This window comes from Cetorhinus maximus, chromosome 18 (assembly GCF_964194155.1).
Source record: "Cetorhinus maximus chromosome 18, sCetMax3.hap1.1, whole genome shotgun sequence".
In the NCBI taxonomy this organism is placed as follows: Eukaryota; Metazoa; Chordata; class Chondrichthyes; order Lamniformes; family Cetorhinidae; genus Cetorhinus; species Cetorhinus maximus.
The window spans coordinates 98,174,745-98,200,842 of NC_135896.1; the positions used below are offsets into that span (position 1 = coordinate 98,174,745).

The 26,098-nt window shown below is 39.8% G+C and overlaps 1 protein-coding gene across 9 annotated transcripts in view; it reads left to right on the plus strand.

The window, feature by feature from the left end:
- Positions 1 to 26,098, plus strand: part of meis2a (Meis homeobox 2a) — a 117,304-nt gene that overhangs the window by 88,998 nt on the left and 2,208 nt on the right. For 2 of the 9 annotated variants that reach the window (XM_078563262.1, XM_078563264.1), the window contains 3 exons: positions 21,791 to 21,849; positions 24,085 to 24,195; positions 24,500 to 24,595. In XM_078563262.1, the coding sequence (XP_078419388.1) occupies positions 21,791 to 21,849; positions 24,085 to 24,195; positions 24,500 to 24,558 (229 nt within the window). In that variant the 3' untranslated portion in view covers positions 24,559 to 24,595. Of the gene's footprint in view, positions 1 to 21,790; positions 21,854 to 24,084; positions 24,196 to 24,499; positions 24,596 to 26,098 lie in introns of all 9 variants that reach the window. The other 7 variants (XM_078563263.1, XM_078563265.1, XM_078563257.1 and 4 more) reach the window with 4 other exon arrangements.

Sequence of the window (26,098 nt, forward strand, 5' to 3'; positions counted from 1 at the left end):
TTCACCTATTCTCACAAAAAGTAAGCTGGCCTGTATTGTTGGTTGAGCCAGTGTTTAGGAGAAGATGTGCAAAAATTAATGATGAATCACTGGATTGTTAGTTAACAGGCTGCCACCATGGGGACTAGGACTAATAGTCACCTGTCTTAAGTGGTTAGGTCTAGACATCAGTTTCTGATCCCTTGTGTGTGAAACTTTGGTCTCTGCTAATATTGTACCAATAGTCTACAAAGGGGAAAGAAACAGCTTAATATTCAAAATTAAAAACTGTTTGTCCAGTGCAAGGAAAAATGTGGAAACCATTCAAATTATAATCTGATTTAGTTGCTCTCCTGATGTTTAGCTACAGTTGAGAATTTGTTTAAAAAAGTACTAGCCAGTACTGTCACTATACCCAGAGCCCAACTTCACGAGATATGGAGAAATTTAGAACTTCGGTACTTTATTATCTTTTATCTTTTGCTTGGATATGAGAGTTTATCAAAGTAAGTCAACTTCTTCACTTTCTCTATAAATGCTGAAAGATAAGTCATTTGATTGATAGTCCAGCTACAGTGCTGATGAAGCTTGTAGAAAGATTCATGGTGAGACTGACAAAGGGGGGGGTTGATATCTAAAATATCGCCCCCTTTAGGATATTTCAGATATTATCACTTTAACCCCATCTAAACTTGCACAAATTATCCATGGATTTTTCCTTTTTAAAAAAAGCTGATGTATTGACATAATTTGATGACACCGAGATGCATGTGCGCACATTATTATCTTGATATCTGGTGGTGTTGTGTAAACCCACTGTATGTGACTTTAGCAAGTGGAGAAGAGGCCAATTTGAATGGTACCCATCAGTCATGAAGATGTTAGTGAGTCAGCGATGGCTCATTACATCATGTTTATTCTTCTGCTCTAAAACCAGGATGGTTGGGCAGGTCACTTCAGACTAGCAACAAGGAAGCTTTTTCTGTCAATTGCAAAACCTAGGTTTTAGTAACAGAGATTGGAGAGTGAGAGGTGAGAGGAAGTCATTTTGGGCAAACTATGTGTGATATATACCAACACCAGCTCCAGGAGTATGGGTGCTTCCTGTTTGTGAGAAGTGACTCATCATTAGAACATATTTTATAAAAAATGCTTTCTGCAGTGTTCTTTTTAAAGTGTAGCTGCTGCTAATTCTTTTCATTTAGATGAATTGAAACAAGTTAGGGCTTGGAGAGGAGTAGGTTTCACACATTTGAGATATAACAGGAGTGCAAAATAGAGAAAGTACTGTACACCACCGAGGTTGTAAGACTCTGAAAACTTGATTCAGTGGCCTTAGGGATGAAGCTGACACACCAGCTCTACAACCAGTATCTTCTTTCATTCGCACTTTCTTGACAGTTAGGCTTTGTGGCTTTTGCCTTGGGATTTGTGAGCAGTCTGACTGGCCTGTTGTTTCAAACCAGTGCTCTACCAGCAGGTACAAATATAGCTCTGATCCCACTTTCATGTCGAATGTTTGTATTGAATTCTGTGTTCGGCTCCTAAAATACATTTTATAGCACGAGTGTGAGCATTAATTTTGACGCACCCCAATTTTGCTTCTACAGCTGCACCTTTTGGTTTGATTGTTGAAGATCGTAGCTTGTTAGCCATGCAGACACGTCCTTATGTAGATGACACTTACAGAGGCTCAGGCAAATTGAAATGGCTGTTCAGAATGAAGTTTGAGTAGGGACTGTTGGGCATGGGAATGATGTTGGGTGTTATTGATCAAACAATTATCACTTTACCCTTGACTTGTATAGAATTGCCTGCTGCCGTTGCTCAGCAAATAATAATTTTAAACTCTGCTGATGCACAGAGCAGGCTGCTTGCTGCCCACTGTAATGACAGAGCAACAACTCTCTGTGGAGCCAATCAGTCCCATAATTGAGATATTTTCCACTCTGCTCCTGATTCAGAGCTCTTATTTTAAATGACACTTGCAGGAGTACTTGGAGGTCAGGCACTTCAGTTTATTGACCTGAACTGGTGGTTTCAAAGATTTGTAAGGTAGGGCAAGCAGCTGAGTATAAAAGATTAGCAAATATATTATTTAATTTTGCAAAATATGAAATACTGTATTAAAAAAGAAACCATCTCCTGTACTGCTATTATGCACAACGTTAAATCCTGCATATCTCAACATTATATTGAATTAAATTTAAAACTTGAGACCCATCCCAAAAATTTTGAGTTCAGGATTTATTGTATTTAAATCCATTAATATAATCTCTAATCCAATCAAGTAATTTAACACGACTGAATGAAAGTAGGGTATTGATTATATTTGGCGTTTATTATCATGGATGATTAATAGCAAAGTATCTTAACCACATCAAGTTTATCTGTAAAGGAAAGATATCCATTGAGTCATCCAAAATTCTTTCATGGAAACATCTATCTGTGCTGTACTCCGTGAACTACAAGCTAAAGTGAGAGATGTGCATGGTGACATATGGTAATGGTGAAGAGGTGATTTTACTTCAGCAATATACATGTCAAGATATCAAGTGTCAACGTTTTTGGACTTGGGTTAATGGAGCTTCCCCTAGAAAGGGATCTTCATTCTATTTGTTCTATAGATCCTGAGAGATGTTTTTTTTCTGACTGACAGACAGACAAATATAAAGTAACCTCTTTAATCCGCATTCTTTAGGTCTTATAGCCTTAATAAATAAAAAAGGAAAAATGTTCTTGACTGCGAATAAGGCTTTAGAGGTCAACAGAAAAATGAAGTATACTTCAGGCAAAATTTGCCATTGGGGAGGATGGAGCATTCTTTCTTGGTTTGGAAATGGGTAGTGTGTATGCAGCTTGGACAAGATGGTTGCCACAATAAGGCTCCTTTCATACAGGTGTGTTTATGCCCCAGGCATGTTGGCCACAGTCCATTCAATGTACAGAAGTTAAATTGAACAATAACAACTGAATCTCGAAAGGTGAGCATTAGACGAGATGCCTGAGAGCTGTCTCCGAGCCAACGAAAGCCTGTTGCAGTTGTCAGAGCTTGTTGATGTTGCAGTGAACAGAGCAGTTTTGCACCAGATTTTGTGGTTCTGCCTTAGGAAAGAAAGTAAAATAGAACAGAAGAACAAAGTCCTGGTACATAAATCAGCAGCTGCTCTTTGCCAGATCAAAGGAGTGACATTCTCGCTCCTGGTCTGCATGTCCACTTCAGGTGGTTGATAGACAGCTAGCAGCTGGCCTACTGTTGATGATAACTGAGCCATGTTTTCTTTTGTGGAATTAATAAGGAAATTTATCATGATTGAAATGGAAAAAGTTAAAGGAAAAGTGAAAGTATTAAATTATGTTAACACCATTACTTTAAGGCCAAACCTTGGAGGAACTAATTTTCCTCTTCTCGCTAATTATTACCAAACTACATCAGAACTTTATCCGCTCATTTGTGCTACTTGTGTTATTAAGCCAAGATATCAATGTTGTCATGTCAAATTTGCCTCTGGAGCAAACAAACGTGTTCAGGTGTTATGGTTTAAATTATTTTACTTTTGTTCACTTCTCAAAGGACTCCCACACTTTCCCAATCAAGGCATCATTTAATTTGTTGTATTCCTTAACTGTAATTACTATGTCCCATCCTTCCGTATCTACGGTAAGGTTTTAAAAATATATGCTTTCCCACACAAATGGTTATCTTTAAATACTAATAAGCCAAGACACACTATTCTGCAACGATTCTTATCAAACTACGGGTAAGGTTTGCTGGATCAAATCACAATTTGCTTTAAATGCTGTATTTGCAGTTTTGGAATAAATTGTTTATCTTGAAAACCTATAAATAATTAACACAAAAAACTGCGGCAACAATTTAATTAACTGTATTGAAGTAGAGTTGTACATGATGTTATTTTCATGACATTAATCCAAGTAATTTTTGGAGCACAAAATGTTTATTAAATATAAGTCTGATTAATACATTAGAACTGTAATCATCTACAAATTAAAATGCAACTACATTAAAAATCTAAGTAATGGCAAATTTCAAAAGACAAAAAAAGTAATTAACACAATTAATTAAAAGATCAATGAAATAACACTTTTTAAAGAAATGAATGAACTTTCATAAAGCAAGGTGTATTTAGTTGATTAATTTAATTTATGAATATTACTTCTGGGAGGTTGAAAATTATTTTATGAATAAATTGATATACTTGAATATGAAGATGAAAGAATATCGCTTCCCTGTAAGTGAGCCTCAGTTGATAAATTGCCCAATTTATAAAATTAAACATGTTTATTCCCAAATTTCTGTTCATATACATCACTATAGCTGTTGCTTACAAATACTGTCTTTACATCAAAACTGTGAAAATTCTGACATTTTACAAGTTAAACTTGTCCGACCAACAAATTCAGTGGTGGCACCTCACCACTAGAAATACAACGGGCAGAACTTCCTCCCACTTGCCACAGCTGTCACTTGATCACGCCCCAAATCCCAGGGATTGTAGTTGTTTGAAAAATAACAAGAGGCACCCTTGCCTGTTGTGGTGTAACAGAGGCACCTGCTGTGTGGTGCAGTACCCCGTGGCCCGAAAATTAAGTTTTTTGGGAACTGCATTAGAGCCCCCTTGCACTGGCATTAAATTCTGTTCTGTGGGGGCCTCCAATAAATTCAGAAAAAAAAACAGCACTAGCTCTCAGCAGGTGTAGGTTGGGACAATGAGAGGCATATGGGATAGGATTCCCAAGGTAGCCAGAGAACACACCCAGACATGCCCCCTGAAGTGCTGGCAGGACTTAACCAGGGCAGGCAGAAGAAGTGCATGTCTCACCCTACACTCCCCATCCCCCTGTCCTCAGCACCGCCAGTGCGATTGGCTTTTTTTCTATAAAGGAAGCGTAAACCCCAATGGATTCAGGTTCAACCCATTTTCTGATCTCTGACAGAATTGCATTGAAAGTTGAAGCCATTGCCCCATGATCTATATGGGTGTTGAGTTCACTCTGGTACCTCATCCAAGTGACCATTATTCATGAATGGGCTTAACTAACATGAAGAGTAACATTGCCAAACCTAATCCTGTCCTCAGCCGGTATCTTTGTATGTACTTTCCAGCGGAGATCACTGGATAACAGTTAGAAGTGGAACCCCTGGCTATCTTGCTGATTAAATACCTTAGTATCACAAGATGCAATTAGATCACCACTGAGCCATCAGGTAGACAGGGATTTTTCTTAGTGCAATATGATTTTGCAATATGTTCAAAATGTGACATAATCAAACTGTGTTTTGACGTTAGTACGTGTATACTCACTGATCTTACCACTAACATTTAGTGTTATGTGTACTCTCATATCAGTCCTACTCAACATTAGTATTATTTGTTCATTCAGATTGCTCCTACTGCCTAGGACTCTTTTTCTCAATTTCAAATGGAATATTGAATTTACATCTGTGAAATGATAAAGTGACCTTTAATCAATCACCAATATCATATCCACATGCTAACCAGCTAACATCACTTTTTCAAACAAAATTTGTATTATGCAGAAGCTTCATAATATTCTTGATGTAGGAATGTTGATAAGTCGTTGAGGTGTTGAATAAATATAATTTCCTTGATTCAATTTTATTTAATGTTTATATCTGTAACATAAATTGTGAGGATAGATTATGAAAACATGTCATAATGTAAGGGCAGGATAGCTATCCTACTGCACAATGTGTTGTGCTGACTTTTCCAACTTCCTGATGAAGTTTAAATGCTTTAAATATTTAGTTGGAAATATCTCATGTTTGGGGTAACTTTTAACTGTTTTCATACTGTGATCACTAAATATAGATTTACTATTAAAAGTCAAGTACCATTATTACAAATCTGTTTGTAAGTTGTTGAAATATAGTAGATTCACATTACATACCACGTGTAGGACAGACAAAAACACTTCTTAGTTGTAGATTTGCACAAAACAGGAATGACTTTACCAGCACGAATCACAAACAAGTTGGGACCTGATCAAAATGTGCTAGCCATCTTCATTTCTGGCTCAACATATAACGTGGGCATACGAAGAAAGAACTTGCATTTATATAACACCTTTTCACATCTCCTGGGTTGTCCCAAAGTGCTGTACCCATAATGGATTACTCTGAAGCACAGTCACTTGTTACTGTGCTGGTAAATGCAGCAGAAATCGTTGGGAACATTTGGACCATTGACAGAGTCTGATTATTGCACTGTACACATAATGCCCTCACAAAGTAGATATGGTGTCATTCTCTTGTATTTCCATTAGATAAAACGGCACTCCTCATGGTACGCCCATGAATCTGTGGTGATCTTTTAAAGCAACTTGCATTATGAAAATGATTACTGCAAGCAACTGCATGATGGATAGTAGCCCATGGCTGTAATTCTGTCAACCTGGTGCCTGAGGGGATTCTATGAGATGGTATTAGTACATCACAGCATTCTAAAGGGAAACTTGAAGATTGCCACTTTTAACAAAGGGTCGCACAGACATTACACTTATCAAGGGAGATGAGTCATGATACAGTCGCAGGAGCAGAACAATATCCACTATCCCAGGGGTCAGGTTCTTGCACCAAGAATGAGTAGAGCAGAGATCAGATTTTGCCGTTCCATGAACCTGCTGAAGACGAGTATGATGTGGTCCCAACCATGGGAGGAGATTTTGGCGCTTTTTAATTCATTCCTGGAATGTGGGTTTTGCTGGCAAGACCAGCATCATTGCCCATTGCTGGTTGCCCTGCAGTATTTAATATCATGCATGATATGGTTAGTTCTGTGAGCAAACACTGCCATAGGGTCAAGGTCTTTGGCACTTTATAGTGGTGTTCCAGTGTCCATTGGGAATGATGCAAAACTCTTGCATAAGATGTGGACGTGGTTAGCATAGTGTTAAGCCATGTGAAAGAGACCACACGTACATACATTAACGAGGAAGCACCACCACTATTATTACAACGTGCGACTGCTTTCACTATTGACAACATAAAGTCATTTTCCAAAACCACTTTAGCCAGAGAAATGAATGCTGGGATTTCTGCTGTCTGGGTGGACATTCCGCCTTGGCAATTGGGCATAAAATGTTTCAGCCAGTTAAGTTGCAGTTGTTTAAAGGTTCATTTGGCATTCTGCAAAAACATGCTATATCTAAGTCACCTTTTGCTTAATCGCGTGTACAACAACACCTTGCATTTATGTAGCACCTTTAACACAGTAAAATGTGCCAAGGAGCTTCTCAGGAAGAGGTCAAATAAAATTTGACAAATCACATAAGGAGATATCAGGACAGGTGACCAAAAGCTTGGTCAAAGAGGTACATTTTAAGGCAGATCTTAAAGGAGGAGAGGAGGGTAGACAGGCAGAGAGGTTTAAGCAAGTAGTTCCAGATGCTAAGGCCTTGGCAACTAAAGGTGCAGCCACTAATGATGGAATGATTAAAATCAGAAGATTCGCAAAAGGCCAGAATTGCTGGGGTACGGAGATCTCAAATGCTTGTATGGCTAGAGAAGATTACAGAGATACAGCGGGTCAAGGACATGGAGGGATTTGAAAACAAGGATGAGAAAATTAAAAGTGAGGCCTCACTGGGTTGCATAACAGTGAAGATCAGTGAGCACAGGGGCTGTGGGTTGAATGTTACTCAGTGTAAATTAAGATACAGGTAGCAGAGTTTTGGGTGATCTGAAGTTTATAAAGAGTTGGAAGATGGGAGGTTGGCGGGAGAGCATAGGAACAGTAGAAGTCTAGAGGTAAAACAGGCACCAATGAGGGTTTTGGTAACGGATGAACTAATGCAGGGCTGGAGTCGGGCAATGGCATGGAGATTCATTACTGGATCTGGTCCTGGGAAATGAGGTGGGTGAATCAGGTCAGATGTCAATAGGGGATACTTAGGGGACAGTGATCATTGTATCAAAAGGTTGAGTTTGGCTAAGGAAAAGGACATGGGAAATCAAGAGTAAAAATAATTAATTCGGGGCAGGTCAATTTCAGTCGGGTGAGAATGGAACTAGCCCAGGAAAATTGGACTCAAAGATTGGCAGGCAAAGCTGTAACACAACAATGGGCTTCTCTCGGTAAATAAATAATAAAAGGGTGGTAAAAGGAAGAGCGGGGCCGATTATGGACCAAAAAGGCTACTTATGTATGGAGCTAGAGGGCATGGCTGAGGTACTAAATGAATGCTTTCCTTCTGTCTTTACCAAGGAAGAAGGTGCTGCCAACTTTATAGTGAAAAAGGAGGTAGTTGAGACACTGAATGAGCTGAAAATTAATGAAGGTATTAGAAAGGCTGGCTGGCTGTACCTGGACTGAATGAGATGCATCTGAGGGTACTGAGGGAAGTGAGAGTAGAAATTGCAAAGGGACTGGCCATAATCTTTCAATCCTCCTTAGATACAGGGATGGTGTCAGAGAACTGGAGAATTGCAAATGTTACACACTTGTTCCTGAAGGCTGTAAGGATAAACCCAGCAACTAAAGGCTGCAAAGTTTAACCTCAGTGGCAGGAATGCTTTTAGAAACAATAATCTGGGATAAAATTAACAGTCACTTGGACTGATGTAGATTAATTAAGGAAAGCTAATATGATTGTTAAAGATAAATCATGTTCAACTAACTTGATTTGAGTTTTTTGCTGGGGTAGCAGAGAGGGTTGATGAGGGTAATGCAGCTGATGTGGTGTACATGGTCCTCCAGGCAATTGATAAACTGCCACATAACAGGCTTGTCAGCAGAGTTAAAGCCCACGGTATAAAAGGCACAGTTGCAGCATGGATATGAAATTGGCTGAGTGACAGGAAACAGAGAGTAATGGTGAACAGTTGTTTTTCTGACTGGGGGACAGTATATAGTGGGATTCCCAGGGGGCGTTATTAAGACCATTACTTTTCTTGATCTACATTAATGACCTAGACTTGGGTGTGCAGGGCACAGTTTCAAAATTTGTGCTGTCGCAAAACTTGGAATTATTGTGAAGTGTGAAGTGATAGACTTCAAGAGGAAGTAAACAGGTTTTTGGAATGGGCAACTTGTGGCAGATTAAATTTAATGCAGAAAAGTGTGAAGTGATACATTTGGTAGGAAGAAAAATGGTGAGACAATATAAAATAAAGGATATGATTTTAAAGGGAACACAAGAGCAGAGGGACCTGGGTGTGAATGTGCCCAAATCATTGAAGGTGGCAAAGGCAGGCTGAGAGACAGTTAATAAGGCATATATGATTCTGGGCTTTAACAATAGAGGCATAGAGTAAAAAAGGAAGTCACAGTGAACCCTTTACAAAGGATGTGAAGGCATTAGAGGAGGTGCAGAAAAGATTCACAAGAATGGTTCCAGGGGTGAGAGACTTCAGTTATGTAGATAGATTGGAGAAGCTGGATCTGTTATCCTTGGAGAAGAGAAGGATGAGAGCAGATTTGACAGAGCAGATGGGGAGAAACTGTTCCCATTGGTGGAAGGGTCAAGAACCAGAGGACTCTGATTTAAGGTGGATGGCAAAAGAATCAAAGGCAACATGAAGAAAAACAGTGAATGGTTAGGATCTGGAATGCACTGCCTGAGACTGTAGAGGAGATAGGTTTAATCACAGCTTTTGTTGAAAGGTGTTGGGCATAGTTCGGTAGGTCTTATTAAGATATTCATAGTCTTAGGTCGTCCAACAGTAAGTATTTATTAACTACTAGAAACTATATACATAGGTACAGTAAAGGTCCGAGCTAGGAGGTGTCTCCATGCTTGCTTTTACACACACTGACCCCTAGATGTGAGTCATGTGTTCTCTTACACCACTGTGTGGCCGGTACTGTACTCAGTCCCACATCAACATGCCAGACCCTTATACTATACCTCTCCCTAAGTCATTATCCAACATATTTACAAGTTATCCCAGTTTACCCCATGTATTCCATCATTACTTTTACCCCATCTGCCCCCTCAAGCCTCTGAATTTATAGGTTCTGGTGGTCTGGAGGTCTTATAACCCTTCCATATTGTGTTCTCATTACTGTTGGAGGAGCGGTAGGCTCTGTCACTGCAGGTAAACAATTGGTTAAATTGGAGCGTGTTCGGACATCTGTGTCTTTTCATCCTCTTTTTCCATTCTTTGGCCTTGAATCGTTATTTGTTGATTCCCCAATTGTATTGATAGATGACGGTTGGTTTATCCCTGTCTTTCCGGGGTGGATGAACTCTGGGCTCGTCTCTATAGTCTTATTTTCTCTTCCTCCTTTTTGTGCAGCTCGCCGTGATGCATGCTGGGATGGAAGATGGCTCCTCCGGTTGTGAGGATGTGACTTGGCAGTAAGCTCGCCCTCACATTTTTCTGTGTGGTGTGTTGTCATCAATGGATGGCTGCTACTCAGTTCCAGCATCGTTTGTGGCACGGTCTTGCTGGCTGGGGATTGCAGCACCTGCTCTGTGGCCTCGGGGTTTTTCTCTCCAACTGGTGTTGGAGCCAGAGGTTGAGGCTCTTCTCATTGCTGGTTCCTCTCTTGACTGTCATCTACTCGAGATGTTGTGGTAACCACCTGAGTGGTTGGCTGGTCTGACCAATGAGGGGCTTCTGGCACCTGTAATGAAAGGGGACAAACCTGCTCTGCAAAGAGAGAAGACAGTTCAGAGCTGAAATCCCAGTTGAGAGAATCTTTCTTGTTGGAACTGTCAGGAACTTGCAGTTCTGTATAATTGATGACAGTGGTTGTCTTGACATCATCTGCCATTTTGAGGAGATTCAGGGCTACACAGGTATCTCTGCTCAAGAGAGAAAAAGACTGGTTAAGGATGATTTGTTTACTGCAATACCTTAGTGGTTCCAGAATCATGTCTATGACCAGAAGTCAGATTCCTCCAGGCCCATAAAGTGATGTTTCGAGTCCATATAACTCTTCCTCTGAAGAAGAGTCATACGGATTCAAACGTTAATGCTGTTTTTCACTTCACAGATGCTGTTGGACCTGCTATGTTTTTCCAGCATTTTCTGTTTTTGTTTCAGATTTCCAGCATCTGCAGTATTTTGCTTTTATTTTACCATAAAGTGATGTGTCTGTTGTTCGTAACCAAAGGTCTCTCAGCCACAGTTCTTTGTCTGATAGGACCCTACCGCTGACTCCCGTGTCAAATTTAAAGTTTGTGAGGTGGCCATTAACCAAGATGTCCGCATTCCAAAACAAAAATCCAGGATCTTTGACCTCATCCAAGAATCATGGTTGTGTGCCCTCTTGGTGTGCAGTCTCAACCTCGTGGATCCTCTTGGGATCTTCTGTGCTTTTTGATATTTTGGCTCTGCACAGCTTCCCGAAGTGTCTTATTCAGTTACATTGAAAGCATTGAGCTGAAATTGCCAGATATTGATCACAATTGTGGGGACGCTTTGCTCCACAGTGCTGGGGTGGTCGCTCTACTGGTTGGTTAAGATGTTGCTTCGGTTAGCCTAGAATGTCCCTCTCTCTGTGCTGCTTCACCAGCGGGGCAGTGGTGTTTCCTTTGTACCACAGTTTGCTTTCTCCCCTTCATATGGACCTATGCTGCAAACGGATTTCAGATCGCCTGACAATCTGGATGGCTTTCTCAAGGGTTAGATTTTCCTTCTGCTGAAGCATGTCCGAGAGTGCGTCGTCTGCCATTCCTACAACTATTCTATCCCTGATTAGTTCAGATTTCAGGTCACCGTAATCACAGCCTTCAGCCATTCTGTACAGTTCAGTAATGAAGGAGTCGACAAGTTTTCCCGGCTGCTGGACACATTTATTAAATCTAGCTCTTTCAAGGATTTTGCCAATTCTAAATTTAAAATAAGCATCAAATGATTTTAAAACTTCATCAGATTTTGCAGGTGATTAGTTGATTCCTTGTCTAGCTGTTATATCGTCGGCTATTGGGCCTACTGAATAAAGCAGTGTGTTAACTTGTTCAGCTTCTGTCTTTTTATTCAGACCTGAAGCAATCATGAATCTAAGGAAGCTCTTTCTCCAAAGTCCCCGATTTTGTGATTGATCTGGGCCTTGGATAAGTCCAAACTGATCTGGAAGAGTGGATTTCTGATCCATGGGTTAAAAATTTTTAAATACAGGTTCAGCTTTAAGAGGTTTTCCAAAATTCCAAGAAGGCACCACCGTACGCTTCTGTACTAAGAGAATTTCTACAATTACCGGTTTGGGTGGACCTCCGCAGTAATGACAGTTGCGATCCCAGCGTTTAACCTTTTTCAACAATGGCTGCCTGGGTCAGCTGGTTAGAATCTTCCCCACTTTGTTGCAAAGTTTTTGAGTCTCGGAGACCTTGAATTCCAGCTTTTGCTGGGTGTTTAAAGCTGCCGACTCAGTCGCGATTAATTTATAATTGTTAATTTTGTTCTTTGTTCGGAGCGAGCTTGACCATCAGGGCAGCGACTCGGGATTCTGATTTCTCAGAGTGCCATTTAAATGGCAATTTCTGACCACTGCCGTATTTAACTTTTCTCAGGACTTGAGTTGTCCAGGAATTTTAATTTTTTTAGCTCAGCGCTGCTGGGTCTGCACACTCTGGGTATTGAAGCTGGACTTCCATGGAATTCATTGGAGTCTGCTGCTGCAATGAGGAATTTAATCTCTGCCTTCAGCTTCCGAGCTTTTCTTTGGAGCTTTTCTCTGGCGAGTTACTTCTGCGCCTTCATTTCTTGAGCTTTTATTCAGGTCAGAATGCCTCTTTGGTCTTTCCTTCAGTTTTCCAGGATTTTGATTTTCTTCTGCAGTCTCTGCAAGGTTTGGAGTTGTTCCATTCGCTGCCACCATGTTATAAGGTATTGGGTATAGTTTTATAGGTCTTATTAAGGTATTCGTAGTCTTAGTTAGTTCAACAGTGAGTATTTATTAACTACTAGAAACTATATACATAGGTACAGTAAAGGTCCAAGCTAGGAGCTGTTTCCGTGCTTGCTTCTACACACGGCTCTGTCCAGCACTATATTGACCCCTAGGTGCAGGTCATATGTTCTCTTACATCACTGTGTGGGTGGTACTGTACTCAGTCGCACATTATGTTCGGACCCTTATACTACAGCTTTCAAAGGGGAATTGGATAATTATCTGAAGAGAAATAAATTGCAGGGCTACAGAGAAAGTGAGGGGGTTTCGGACTAACTGAGGTGTTCTTGCAAAGTGCCGACACAGACGCAATGGATCAAATGGCCTCCTTTCAGTCTGTGTTTCTAGGTGGAAGTGGGCAGTGTTGGCGATGGAGGGGATATATGGTCAGAAGCTCATCTCAGTGTCCAATGTGACACCAAGGTTGCAAATAGTTTGAACGTAAAGCTTAATATAACATAAAAGATAAGCCTAGATGTTCCTGTGGCTGGAGGAAGAGGAAATTTATGTCTGCTCCATTGATGCACCCTCAACCTATTTCAAGTGAATATACTTTAGGCAGGTACCTGTGTCACATCTGGTGGAATGGGGGTGAGAGGGAGTGATATTATTGCAACACATTGCCAGAGCTAATTGTATTTTCCCAATGGCAGTAAGTCACTCTGTCAGCAGTTGACGTTGGGGAATCAGTAGACCACACTTTCACCAAGTGGAGGCTCTGGCTTCCTAGCACATCTGCTTCAGGTATTGTATTGAGATAACAGAGACAGAAATGATAAGAGAGCCAGTGTTAAGGATTTAACCTATTTGACTCTATGAAAGTGTTAAAAATTTAACTCAGCTAAAAGCACAGATAGAAACCCTTTGCAAAAGAGCAGAGTGAGACAACATTAATTTCACACGCCCATACAGACACAAAGGCCTTGACGAGACGCTTTTCCAGACAGGGAGACAGATAGTGCTGCACTTGCTTTTTTAGGGAAAATCATGTTTTGCTTCTCAAGAATTACTCAAAGAGGTCTAACAGTAAGGTAGACAGCGGTTAGGTTATTCTAAAGGCAACACATTTTCTTTAAATGAGAAACTTAGGTAAACAAGTCGGTCAGCTTTGCGCAGCCATCAGAGAGCTATCAAGCTGAGACAAAGACAGCAGAAAACTACACTTTATACTTTTGACTGTGAGTATATAAAAAAAGTTGTTATTTGATTGAGTATCCTACATTTGTTTTCCAAGTGGATTTGAACCTTTCAATTACTTTTAAGTAAATTTGGATTATGTATTTATACATAGATGAATCAGTTTACCTTGCATTTACACTCTGTAATATTTATAATATTATTAGAATAAGCTTATAATAAAGAATTATTAAGTAACAATTATAAAAACTTGTAAACTCACTCTGTAAATCTCATGGACCCAACTCTTCTAGAATTCTTCCTTATGGGATTCTAAGGTTCTGAGAAAGGTAAACTCTTCAGTGAGTTCATTTCTGCTATAATATACCTGTTTATTTTGTTCTGAGATATCTTTGTTCAGTCTAAATTCTCCTGGGAGAGAGAGCATTTTATCTTAAGACCAAGTCCATAGTTGACTTAAGCTCTTATGATGATTTAAAATCCCTTTATTTTTGAGAATTTGAACTGACAATAAGTTTGACTGAATAAATTTACCTTGCTGGGGGGTAAAGATAGCAGAACCCTAACACATGAAGATGTCATTGTCCCATTGGTTCAAAGCATTATTGTGAGGTCTGCATAGCAAAAAGGCCAGACACAAAATGCAATCATTCCCACTTGTAGTAGAATTAATACGAATGCCATAAGAGCCCAGTGTAACCAAGTCCTGCCCGAATTCCATTACTGCCCAGATTATGATAGTGATTCACCCCTTTGGCCCCAGAATTTTCAACCTCATTATGTCTTCACTATCAGATAGAAGGATGTGAAGAAGTATATTAATCACTCCAACTTTACCTCAGTGAACGTGAGGATAGGATTCATCCTAATTTTTCAGTCACAACTGCAGTAAGGTCCATTCTCTGAGACTGTAGTGAATAAGTGCTGATTTCAATAGCATTAGAATGCAACCAGTGTTTTCTTTAAGGTTGGATTAATATTCTGCAATTTAGCAAAATTACATCTTGGATTATAGGGAAAAGTTTCACAAAATGGCTGGTTAAATTCAGGTAAAATTCTACATGCTCTGTGAAGGGAATAGGCTTGTTGGATTGCATGGACTTCACTCATACTACATTTTATGTTCTTGTGCTCTGAAGGAAATAAAGGCATGCAATTCTGACAGCCACAGATCCCAACTAGGCAGATCTTCTCTTTTCATAAAATGATATTACTTTGATAAATGGCATATGATATGTGAGAAAATTAACAAGAAAGTAGATCATTCACTTTTTGTAATTAATTCCTGATAACTTTTGAAAAGAAATTTGAACTTCTAGTTAATAGCTGAAAGCATGACATGACAAGATTTCATGTTTTAAGACGTTTACTGTAACAAAAGACTAAAAGCAGTATTGACTAAACACTACCTTTGTAGGCAACTTACACTTTAAATCACAGAATAGAATACCGCCCTTTTTATCTTTAGTACAACCAAAAAAACAAACTTCGCAGGTATATGTTACACTATCCTTTAAGTGGACATTCCGTTCTCCTAAAATCAGCCCAAAATGATTCCTGGCTGCTGAGGGTTAACTTCTGTTCTTTTTCTTTCTCAGCCTGGTAACTTCTAACCCCAGAACTGCCCTTCACAGTGAGAATGTTCCTGGAGATAATCCCTCTAGTGCAAGCTAGGTGAATCTTCCAGCCTTGTTTTACCTTCTCATAAATTTGGTCTTTTCAGTCTGATCGTGAGCTTGGACCCACATTCCGGCACAGTGGCCTTTTGGTGCTCTCTCTCTCTCTCCCAGACCCTGGAAGACTGCCTGTGTTTTTTGAGGGATATCTTAGAAATTCTTCCCCTCTCAAAGCCAATTTCCATGGCATTGTGAATCACATGGGCCTTGTATCCAGGTAGAAATGCTGATTAGCTATTCTTGAGAGCCCAACTCTCTTTCATCTTGGAACTAAATGGACAGCTTAAAGTACAACCGCTCACAACCTGACATTCCCAACACTTTTCTGGGATGTTGGAGACTAGGCTTGTCCACTGATAGCACACAGGCTGCTGCTGTTATCTCCGAGTGTTAACACTTTGCACTTTCCTCCAGGTAAAACAACCTAGTCCTTCCTTTAGTCTTCAGCAGCCATCAACAAGACCTGTTGTCAGGCAAACCTCAGTACAGGCCACCTGACCCCCTTTATTTTAACTTAAATTTAAAGACACAGTCCCAGAATAAAATAAACTTATAAACACCATAATCATAACACTTTGAAAAGAAGTACAATGAAATTATCTTCTAATTGCCGAATGTTCTCCAGACCAAGGTCTGCAGAGAATGGGTTATTACATTATTTATTAATATTTATTATATTAACAAATTGGATGTGCAAAGTACTACTTTTCTGAATTTTGTTAATGTAAGTGTTCAGCAAATTGTTTTCTTTTTTAGCAAACAGGAAAAATCAAATCCATACTTTAAATTTCTTCACATAACCTTATGCTACCTAGGTCAGAATAACTAAGGAGAGACCACATGAGGGTGCTAGGGCCTGGGAAAAGGAAGTTATATGGCACAGGACAAAAAAACTCTTAAAGGGACAGACATCCCTTGTGGTCTCCCCATTGGATTATCTGCAGGTGTCGGAAAAGATTACACCAAGCTACCAACTAGGGTAGAATCTATTCTCTTCATCATCTTATTAACCCCAATCAGATCATCTTTAACCTAAATCTATGCTAGTCTAAAGTGGAGAGTCCTAACTCTTTTAGTCCATCTTGATAACTAAGGTAATTAGTTCAGCAGCCTTTCTAAACAACAAGGGTACACTGGAAAGGGTTATGATGGGATTTAGCGATAGCAAGCTGTGGGGCCATTGGTTTATCTGGAATGCAGCAAATCCAGGAAAAACAGAGGTCAGGAGCACCCTTTCCGAATAGAGTTGTCCAAATTTCCATTCATTAATTTACAGAGAGGTTTCTTTGCATGCAGCACTTCTTCCTAATCAATATTAGTGTCCAGGTGATCCAATAGTCCTGGTGGCAGAAACAGGGAAATCAGGCCAATAAGTTTACAGGAGCTTGTCGCTCTAGTAGCTGAACTGGTTTTCCCAAGGATAAACAATTAATTACACCTCATATCAGTTTGAACTGCATTTGTTACGACCTATTCAATAGAAGATTCAACAGAGGTTATTAATCCTTGCTGCTTACTTAAGCTTCAAACATTTATATTTCTGTATAGGGAGATATCAAATCACACTGCATCCTAGCCTGCCAAAGGAAGTAAAACACATTTCACTGTTTTAAAATGTTAAAGTTCATCAGCGTGTTCTTAGTAAGCCTTTCTATCTGCGACAGGACCTAATAGGCATGCTATTCAGCCTATAGGCTAGATCCCAGTTATCAGCTACAAGGTTTCACAAACCGGTTAAGCAACTAGTTTTAGAGGATAGTTTGCTTAAGTAGAAATGATGATCTAAATTGGGCTGTGTTCCAGATAAATAGGATTTGGCGTTAAGATTTCTCATGGCAAGAATGCTAAAAATAGGAGTACATTGCCAGGTGTGGTTTTTGAACCAATGAAGCAGAAAACAGGGTGGTATGCATAAAGGAGAACTAAGTTCCATAAAACTTGAACACAGACCCAGGAGAATGTTAACTCTACACAGGCACCACACAAAGTCATGTGTCTTTCTTAAAGGTAACTGCAGAGGAATTACTCCTGGTATTGTTGGGATCAGTTAGTGTTCAGTGTTTCAGCGTTCAGGATTATTTATTTGTAAGTTTATGTTACTGTTTTTGGGTAGCATTTTAAAGTGCCCATTTCTCGTTTTTTAAATCCTTGGAAACATTTTTAAAATCTCTGCATGTTAAGTGAACCACTGTCCGTACTAATGTAAACATTCTGATGAGTATCCAAAGATATGACCTCTATGTGACCCCTTAACCTTGCCTGTAATTATTTGTTTGGAGACAGTATGAAGTTCTCATGCTGAGAGGGACTATAATGGTTTGCAGCTCTGTGCAGCTCTATGTGCAAGTGTGTACGAGAGGAGCAAGAGAGACTTTATAATAAGGAGACTACCAGATGTAAATAATAAAAATGGTTGGGGGTAAAAAGAAAAACCTAGTAATTTAGTCCAGCCCATTACTTGGAGGGCGGCAGGGTGAAATGAATGGGGGAAGGGAAAGAGGAGGGTGCATTACTCTGTGATGTGATACAGGAGCGCATGAAGTCTCCTTCTCATCTCTGGAGTTTTTTTGTTGTGTGTCATGTGCACACACCATTAGCGGCTCTTGGGAGGAGAGAAAACAGTCTTATCTGCTTGGTCTGATAATCTCAATTGGCCGTATTCTGATTGATAAAAGGGAGTGTAGCTACAGAGCTTTGAATCAACTCCCAAAGGGACATAACACATTAGTCTGCCAGTGAGTCTAGTATGGAGAAGGTTACTGTGTTCAAAATGAGCAGGTATGGACACCGAAAGATCTGAAGCATAATTTACACTACACCTAGCACATCCTTTTCCCACTTGACATCTGAAAAAGTAACCCAAAAATTTTAAATGTTAAAGTATAATCTTAAAAACGGAAGGAAATGAAAGGACAGTGCTTTAGATGCCACAATCCTACTGCATTTTACACCACTTGTTCCTGACTTCAACCAGTTATATTTGGATGTGTTTTCCCATTACTGTTGTTTCAAAGCAAAACGAGAAGTACACACAGTGCGAGTGAATGTACTGCAGTGTTAGATCAGAGTACAAATACGCACCTTCTAATGTCACTTTAAGCTCAGTTTGTAGGGAGGGTGGGGAGTAAGTAGCATTATATTGATAACAGGTTAGATCAGTCTGAGAAGTTAGCATTACCACCGTAAGACCTGAGTAAAATCAAAGGGAGCTCCAATCATGCTACAGTGTATAACATGTTAGACAAGCAGTATCTGGTGCTAGTGAGTATTAGTGGGACAGATTTAATCCCCTGTTTCTCTGTCATTCTGCCAAAACTGACATCAGCAATGGTCACTGAGCAAGTGACGCACCCTTCCCTCTTGGGCACAATAGACACATAGTCTGGCGCTACTTGCAAAGAGAAAAATTGGAAAGAGAATAAAGGGTAAAGTACTGCCATGAACAAATACATCTCCTTAAAAAAAAATCAAAGAAACTTACTGGGATTTAATATTAAAAGCTATTCCTAAAAATTTTTTCTGCTAAAAATCATAGAATCATGCAGCACAGGAGGCCATTCAGCCCATCATGACTGCCGGACCTTTTAAAGAGCTATCCAATTATCCCACCCCCTCATAACCCTGCAAATTGTTCCCCTTCATGTATCTATCAAATTCCCCTTTAAAAGGCTCTCTGCTTTAACTGGACCGAGGGGGCTGTCTGTCCTTCTTCCCGAAGTGAGGCTTAAACCTACAGTTAATCTTTTGCAAGACGTTGAACATTAGTGTCTGCCTATCTTTCCCCTTTTAGTTTGGTACTGGTTGCACCTGTGCGACACTTTCCTCCATTAGCCAAGAGCTCAGAGCACTGAAATGCAGAGCTATCCACTGTGGCCATGAATGTTGATCTGTGATTGGACAATGGAAGACACAATTTAGTGGGCAGGACCTGTCCGGCTAGTTTGTTCTTCCACGTGGGTGAATAAACCCTGCTCTTGCAAAGTACCCCATCTACTGGCCTGTCTAGGAATTGACAACCACTTAAGTATCATTTAAAGACAGGTTTCAGGCTTGGGACCTCGGATTAGAAGTCCAGTCAAACTGCTAGCTAGAATGACATGCCTCATATTGAAAAAAAAAATCATGTAAAAGCTTCTATTTGAAAATTACAGTTTCAAAACTACCCATGAAGTCTCTAAAAACTGAAGTGGGTGTGCATGATGACCATCCTGTCACATGGCCTTCATTCAGATTTGACTTCAGAGTCCAGTGAATGAAATCAAAAATATATCTGCAGAAACTCATGTCACATGTATAACTTAATAGCACATGGAGCCTCGCTGCAATTCAGTGTGTGGTGGCAAGCCTGAACATGGGATAAATTGAAATCGGTTTGGATGCTGTAATCATAACTGAACTGGTTCTCATTCCGAACAGGGTCACTCTGTGTATTCTGACTGTGGAACAGACATTTGTTTACCGCCCATTTGATTTAATGATATCTGCACTGCTTGTTATAAAGAAGTCTCACCATTTCCCTGAAGAACATTTCTTTTCTCCGGTTGCTTAGCTAGTTTTAATGCCTGAAGCAGCTTTTCAACTGAAGCTTAGGCAAGACAAGTAATTGTGTTGGGTGACATTTTTTTTGACAACAAAGATAGAATGCAAATCTTTGGAGGATTTCCCTTCAATAATCTGTATATAGATAGAAAAGAATTCATAATGCATTTACTAAAGCATCGGCAAAATTATTACAGCCCTCTTAGAAGGTACATTCTGAAATAAGAATGCTTACTTTGGAATAATAAGCAATTTGACTCTGGTTATTTTGCATCAGATTTGTCACGAGGCAGTTTTTTTGGGCCCCTGGTTCACTTTCTTTCCCCCACCCTCCACCATCCCCCAATGTCACAGCCATGAGACATTTGTTACATGCCATTCGCATGAGTTGTATTTCTTGCACTTACTTGGACATAAAAGACAGTGGAGTAGCTTGGCTCCATTTCAAATGCAAACATTTGGCCTCCGCATAGAGATTGCTAACATTTCAGATAGTAAAAAATGCGAGGGGTTTTTTTTTTTGGATGAAGGGTTTGGGTTTGGCTGGGCAGGCAGTGCAGATAAATTAAAGACAGGCTCACGATGATTAATTTCACAGCTTTTATGAAGTGATACTAACTGGGTTGTTTGGGGAGAACAGGAGAGTGGCAATTTTTTACAACAGTGAAGGACGGTCAAGGTGTGTCATAATATGACGAACCCAAACTGAAATCCAAGGTTGCCAAATCATTTTCTTACAACTGCAGCACTTTGGCCGTGTTCTGGAAGGACAAACTTTTTTGATATAAGAAGTTTGCACTTTTAGGTTTCCCAGAAAAGCGTTCATTTTAAAGACCGTAATGGACTGGTGACCCCCCCCCACCGTCACCAGTTTTGATTTTTCCCCATTATTTGTTTTCCAAAATGGCAAAACACGAGTGCAAACGTATCTTTAATCTAAAACAAAAAGTGTCCGTTTCGACCTGTAGAAAGAAGTCATCTATTTTCAAATGTCTTTTAGTACCCGCATTCCTGATGGGCATTTGTCATTTTTTTTTTCTGCCCTGGATGTAGAAATCTTGGTTGAAAAGGTCACTGTTGCCAGTCGCTAACCTCTAAATGACCCCTTGACTTTACAGTCTAAAACTGCAGGAGCTGCGAAGGAGCAGGAGCCTTTCTGTACCAGCACTTATTTGCTGCTGTGGTGATAAAACTTCAGACAGCCTAATTGATGGGCTTGCTGACATAACAATACCTTGTGAAAGCAGAGAGTGGCAAACGCCTGGTCTTCATTTATGGACGGCTGGAAGGGGAGTTGCACCCCCTATGAGCAGAAAGCAACCTATTTGAAGCAATGAACTTATACCATGTTTGTGACTCTTGCAGAGGCAGACATTCAGCCTTAAACACTAGCATTTAAAATCGCGAACGTAAGAAGCCTTTAAATCAATGGGTGACAAGTGTGCTCGTGTACAGGTGTCTTTTTTTACACCTTCCGCAAATTAAAATGATGCGAGAATGTGAGTTCTAAAATTGAGCTTAAGAGAGCAATTAAATCTAAGAAATTAAAACCTATCCTTTTCATGTTTGTTTCAGGTTCATTAATGCCAGGAGAAGAATAGTACAACCCATGATCGACCAATCAAATCGAGCAGGCAAGTCCTAAGTAGTAACTATATTATAGTCCCACAGGCACAAATCATCATCAAGCTATTCTTCAGGAATTCCTTCGCCTGGTAAATAAACGTGACAGCCCGGCATTCTGGAAGGGGTTTCATTCCAGAATCCCAAATGCAGGGAGCAATCTCGCTAAATTGGCGCCGAGCAGATTTTCTCACTCTCACTTTCCAGAAGCTGCTTTTTATTTCTGTTAGTAATGGTAATTGGCCAAATACCCTTCCACCACAAAGAGCTTGCTGAGTGGGTACTGCTGCTGACTGCCTGGTTGTGTTTCTCAGCCACTATTGCTTTCCTTACTGCTCACAACCCCTTGGCGAATGCACTTGCTTATTCCACCAAAGCTGCTGCTTATCACCAATACTGATAGCTGCGGATTGCTTAAAAAAAGTTAAAATTCACAGAAATGCATTCGCTGTTTACCAGCTGGTTGGATGAAACATCAAGAAACATATTTTGCTGCACTCAATAATTCTCCCAGAAAAAGTAGACATCAGTATAAAGCAGCATTCACTACAGTACTTCCACATCTTCTTATACTTTTCCCAAAGTTGATCAATGGAGGAAGATTGTCCCTAGTTTCTTGTTACATTTGGTTTATTGAAAATTAAAACTGGTTTGACATTATATATTTCAAGTTAATCCCTATTGTAATAATGCTGAAAATCAATTTGATTTTTTTTTTTGATTTGGCTTATTCGCAATGTTTAATCAAAAAGCATGTTGTGCTGACCATGGAGTTGTGTCCTTCTGCATTGGTTTGGGAAAAGCTTTATTGAAGTTTTGATTCTCACTCACACTGCTTTGATTTGATGTTGATTTGCACCCGTTGCTTTCCTTCAATTTATAAAATGTTATTTGTTCATGGGAATTGTGTGCAGTTTGCTGAACATGCTTCTCTGTCAGGATCAAGGACAGTACTATAGTGTGAAATAGAGCAGGAAGACCAGGGCACTTGCCTTAAAGTGCTGTGATAGTCAGAGAGAGTTTGGATTTTATTTGGCAGGCTAAAAATTAATCTCACTGATGTACAATAAAGATCAGTGAACTCTAAATAGCGTAAGAACATTTTCTGTGCTCCCTCTGCTGACAGCACTGACTTTCACTGGGGTTTAGATCCACAGGTGATTTCGGATTACCGTGCCCAAGTGACTTTCTTCACATATGAGTCTATACAGAGAGTGTTGGAAGGCTGTTCAGGCTTGTGAGATATCGCAGCCAAACCTAATGCTTTCATTACCCAAAATCCACATATACATCCAAGAACATATTATTGCAAAGAAACTAGGACTGTGAGGCTTGGCTGATCTTTAAAAACAACTCCCCTTCACCCTAGCTCAGGAATACTGAAGCCATTTGAAGTACCTCTTACTTGGCTCAGATCACCTACCTCAGCACAGACCATTGGTTGAATCCTCAACAGACATCAGAAGGGAAGGTGTTTAAATATATTTAAAAAGGAAAAAATAAATGGATATCGGATAGGGACAGAGAGCTGGCGCATGCATAATAGGCCAAACAGCCTCTCACTATCCTGTAAATTCACGATTCTATGATCCAGGGACCTTCAACTCTATCAAGTTCAGTCCCATCCTGGAGAATGCACTTAATAAGTGAAAGAGTTGAGGAACTGCCTGTATGATTTATTTTTGATCACCATAATGTTAAATTGTTGCACAATACTGATAGGCATTGTGTAACACAGGTTTGTGTAACTTGATATTTGAATAAATACATTAAAAGTTAAGCTGAATGTCTTCATACTCAGGATGCAATTAAAGAAAGTCTTGAAATTAGTCACGTTAATTTATTAAGAAAAGTCTGGGCACAATGCCCAGCTTTGTAACCTTTGGCTTAAAAGATATGGACTCTCCAAGCATAAGAAATGCTTTATTCTTGTATAAAATAAGTTTCCAAATCTTATAGGTGTTGGGAGGGGAGCTTTGCTTTGAAACATTACATTTTACACTGTTTGTGCTTTTGCAATAAAACACTGCAGCTTTGGTATGTTTCTACCTGTCAGGGTTTTTCAATATGGGGAACTTTTGATGGGGTGTGAATGTATCGGGTGCTAAAACTTATTTCTTTAATGGTACTTGCCATGTAAGTTTCTGGTGTTTGACAACGTATTGTGTTTGCTGTTTCAGGAGTAACTGCTGATTGTTTGGTATGTCTTTTCTTTCTCCTCTGTGTCCACGTTTGACTACAATCAGGTTTTCTTCTTGATCCTTCAGTAAGCCAAGGAGCAGCGTACAGTCCAGAGGGCCAACCAATGGGAAGTTTTGTATTGGATGGTCAGCAACATATGGGAATTCGACCTGCTGGTAAGCTAAGTCCAGTCCTTCCATGCCCTAAATGTAGCGTCATTACTTTCTCTATCCCTCCCATCCACTTCACCTGTCATGCCCCACCATCACAGGGTTTTCCTTTCTGCCTGCTGCCTGCCTTGCCTGTCTTCTTTGCACCCATGGGGAAACAAATCCTTCAGACAAGAGATTTGTGAGGAATTTATCCACCCCACGGATCCTAAAATACACACAAAAAAAAATTATAAGGGATCTTTTTCACTATCGAGTAGTCGACCTTGCTGATTTTCTGGCATCTTCTTGGATTTTATCTCCCTTCTAGGACCTATGAGTGGAATGGGCATGAATATGGGCATGGATGGGCAATGGCACTACATGTAACCTTCATCTAGTTAACCAATCGCAAAGCACGGGGGAAGTAAGTACGATCGGGCTGTTTATTCTGTCTATTACTGTAGTGCAATTTTTTTTTAATTCCCACCCACCCACCCCCCCCACTCCAATTTTTTTTCTCCTTGCCCGTATTTGCATGCTATTCCAATAAAGGGCCAGTTGTAATGATTTATCTCATGACATTTGACACCATTTCGCAAGCTGCAAAAGGTCAGCTAACTAATTTACAGTATACAGAGCAAATTAGGTCTGGAGTAATTCTGTTTAATTATGAAGCCCAGAGAATCAAACTCAAGCAGCGAATGAACAATTGGGACATTTAAGGGAAAAGAAACATCTTCAGGCCACCAATTGACTTGAGAGAAATTAACCAGGCTTCACAAAGCGATAAAAACGAGAAGTGAGACTGTCCTTTGAGTGACATAAATCTGTCAGGAAACGATTGATGCATGAATTATCTTATATGCAAAAATGAAATGTTGCAGTTCGCAATCTGCAGTCTGGATATATGGCGATATATGGTGATACAACACATTCCTCACTGGGAGCCCCCCCCACCAACGCCACCCCCCCCCCACCCCCCTATCCCAGGCTTGAAAGTATATCCACCGTCTCCTGTGCGAGATTAAAATAAAGAGAAAGGAAAATGTAAAACTAAACAGTAACAGACATTAAGAGATGACTGCAAGTGAAGGAATGGAACCAGCAGAGAAGCTGATTGGCTGCAGTCTAAATAATCCATCAGTTGGAGTGTGTCCAATGTATGTGATGTTTGAGGAATTCAGATACATCAAACAGCAATACATCACATCACTAAGGCATCAGAGCATGAGGTTTTATTTAATAACTGAAACTCTTTGCTACCATTGAGCTTAATGCTTACATTTAAAAAAGAATGGCAGACTATTTCATTATTAAATCATCTTCAATCCTTTTGTACTCAAAGTTGTATATCCCTACCCACAAAAAAAATGACTTTCCCGGCAGTCGCTTAATGCCCACTAGGTTGTTTTAGATTATTTAAAATAATGGTTATAGTTTTGTGCAAGATCTTTGAGGGCGTTATCTTAGTGCATTAGTGATGGAGTCAGTATCTTGCCTTCCTTTCTTTACTAATGCAGTCAAAAAAATGTTAAAAGCAGTGTTCCCTAAAACAGCCATTGAGACAACATTTTCTCAGCTTGGATAATTCTTAATATAGGCCATATAATTTCTGGCCTATTTAATTACATAACATATTTTATGCTTCATAACCAATTACATTAATGGCTTAATACAGATAATATTATCCTCCTTTTATTTGATTATGGAGCCACACAATATGGTATATTTGGTACTTAATTATCATCATCCAGTGAGCATGCTGCTGTGCTAGAATAAACAGAGCTGAGTTGGACTTATTATACAGCACAGACAGTATTATTGTCTCAGTATGGTTTTACCACTGTGGTTACTAATGTACTGCAGATCTACTTAAAACAATGACAACAGCTTACAGGTCTTTAGATTACCAGCTTATAGTGTCACT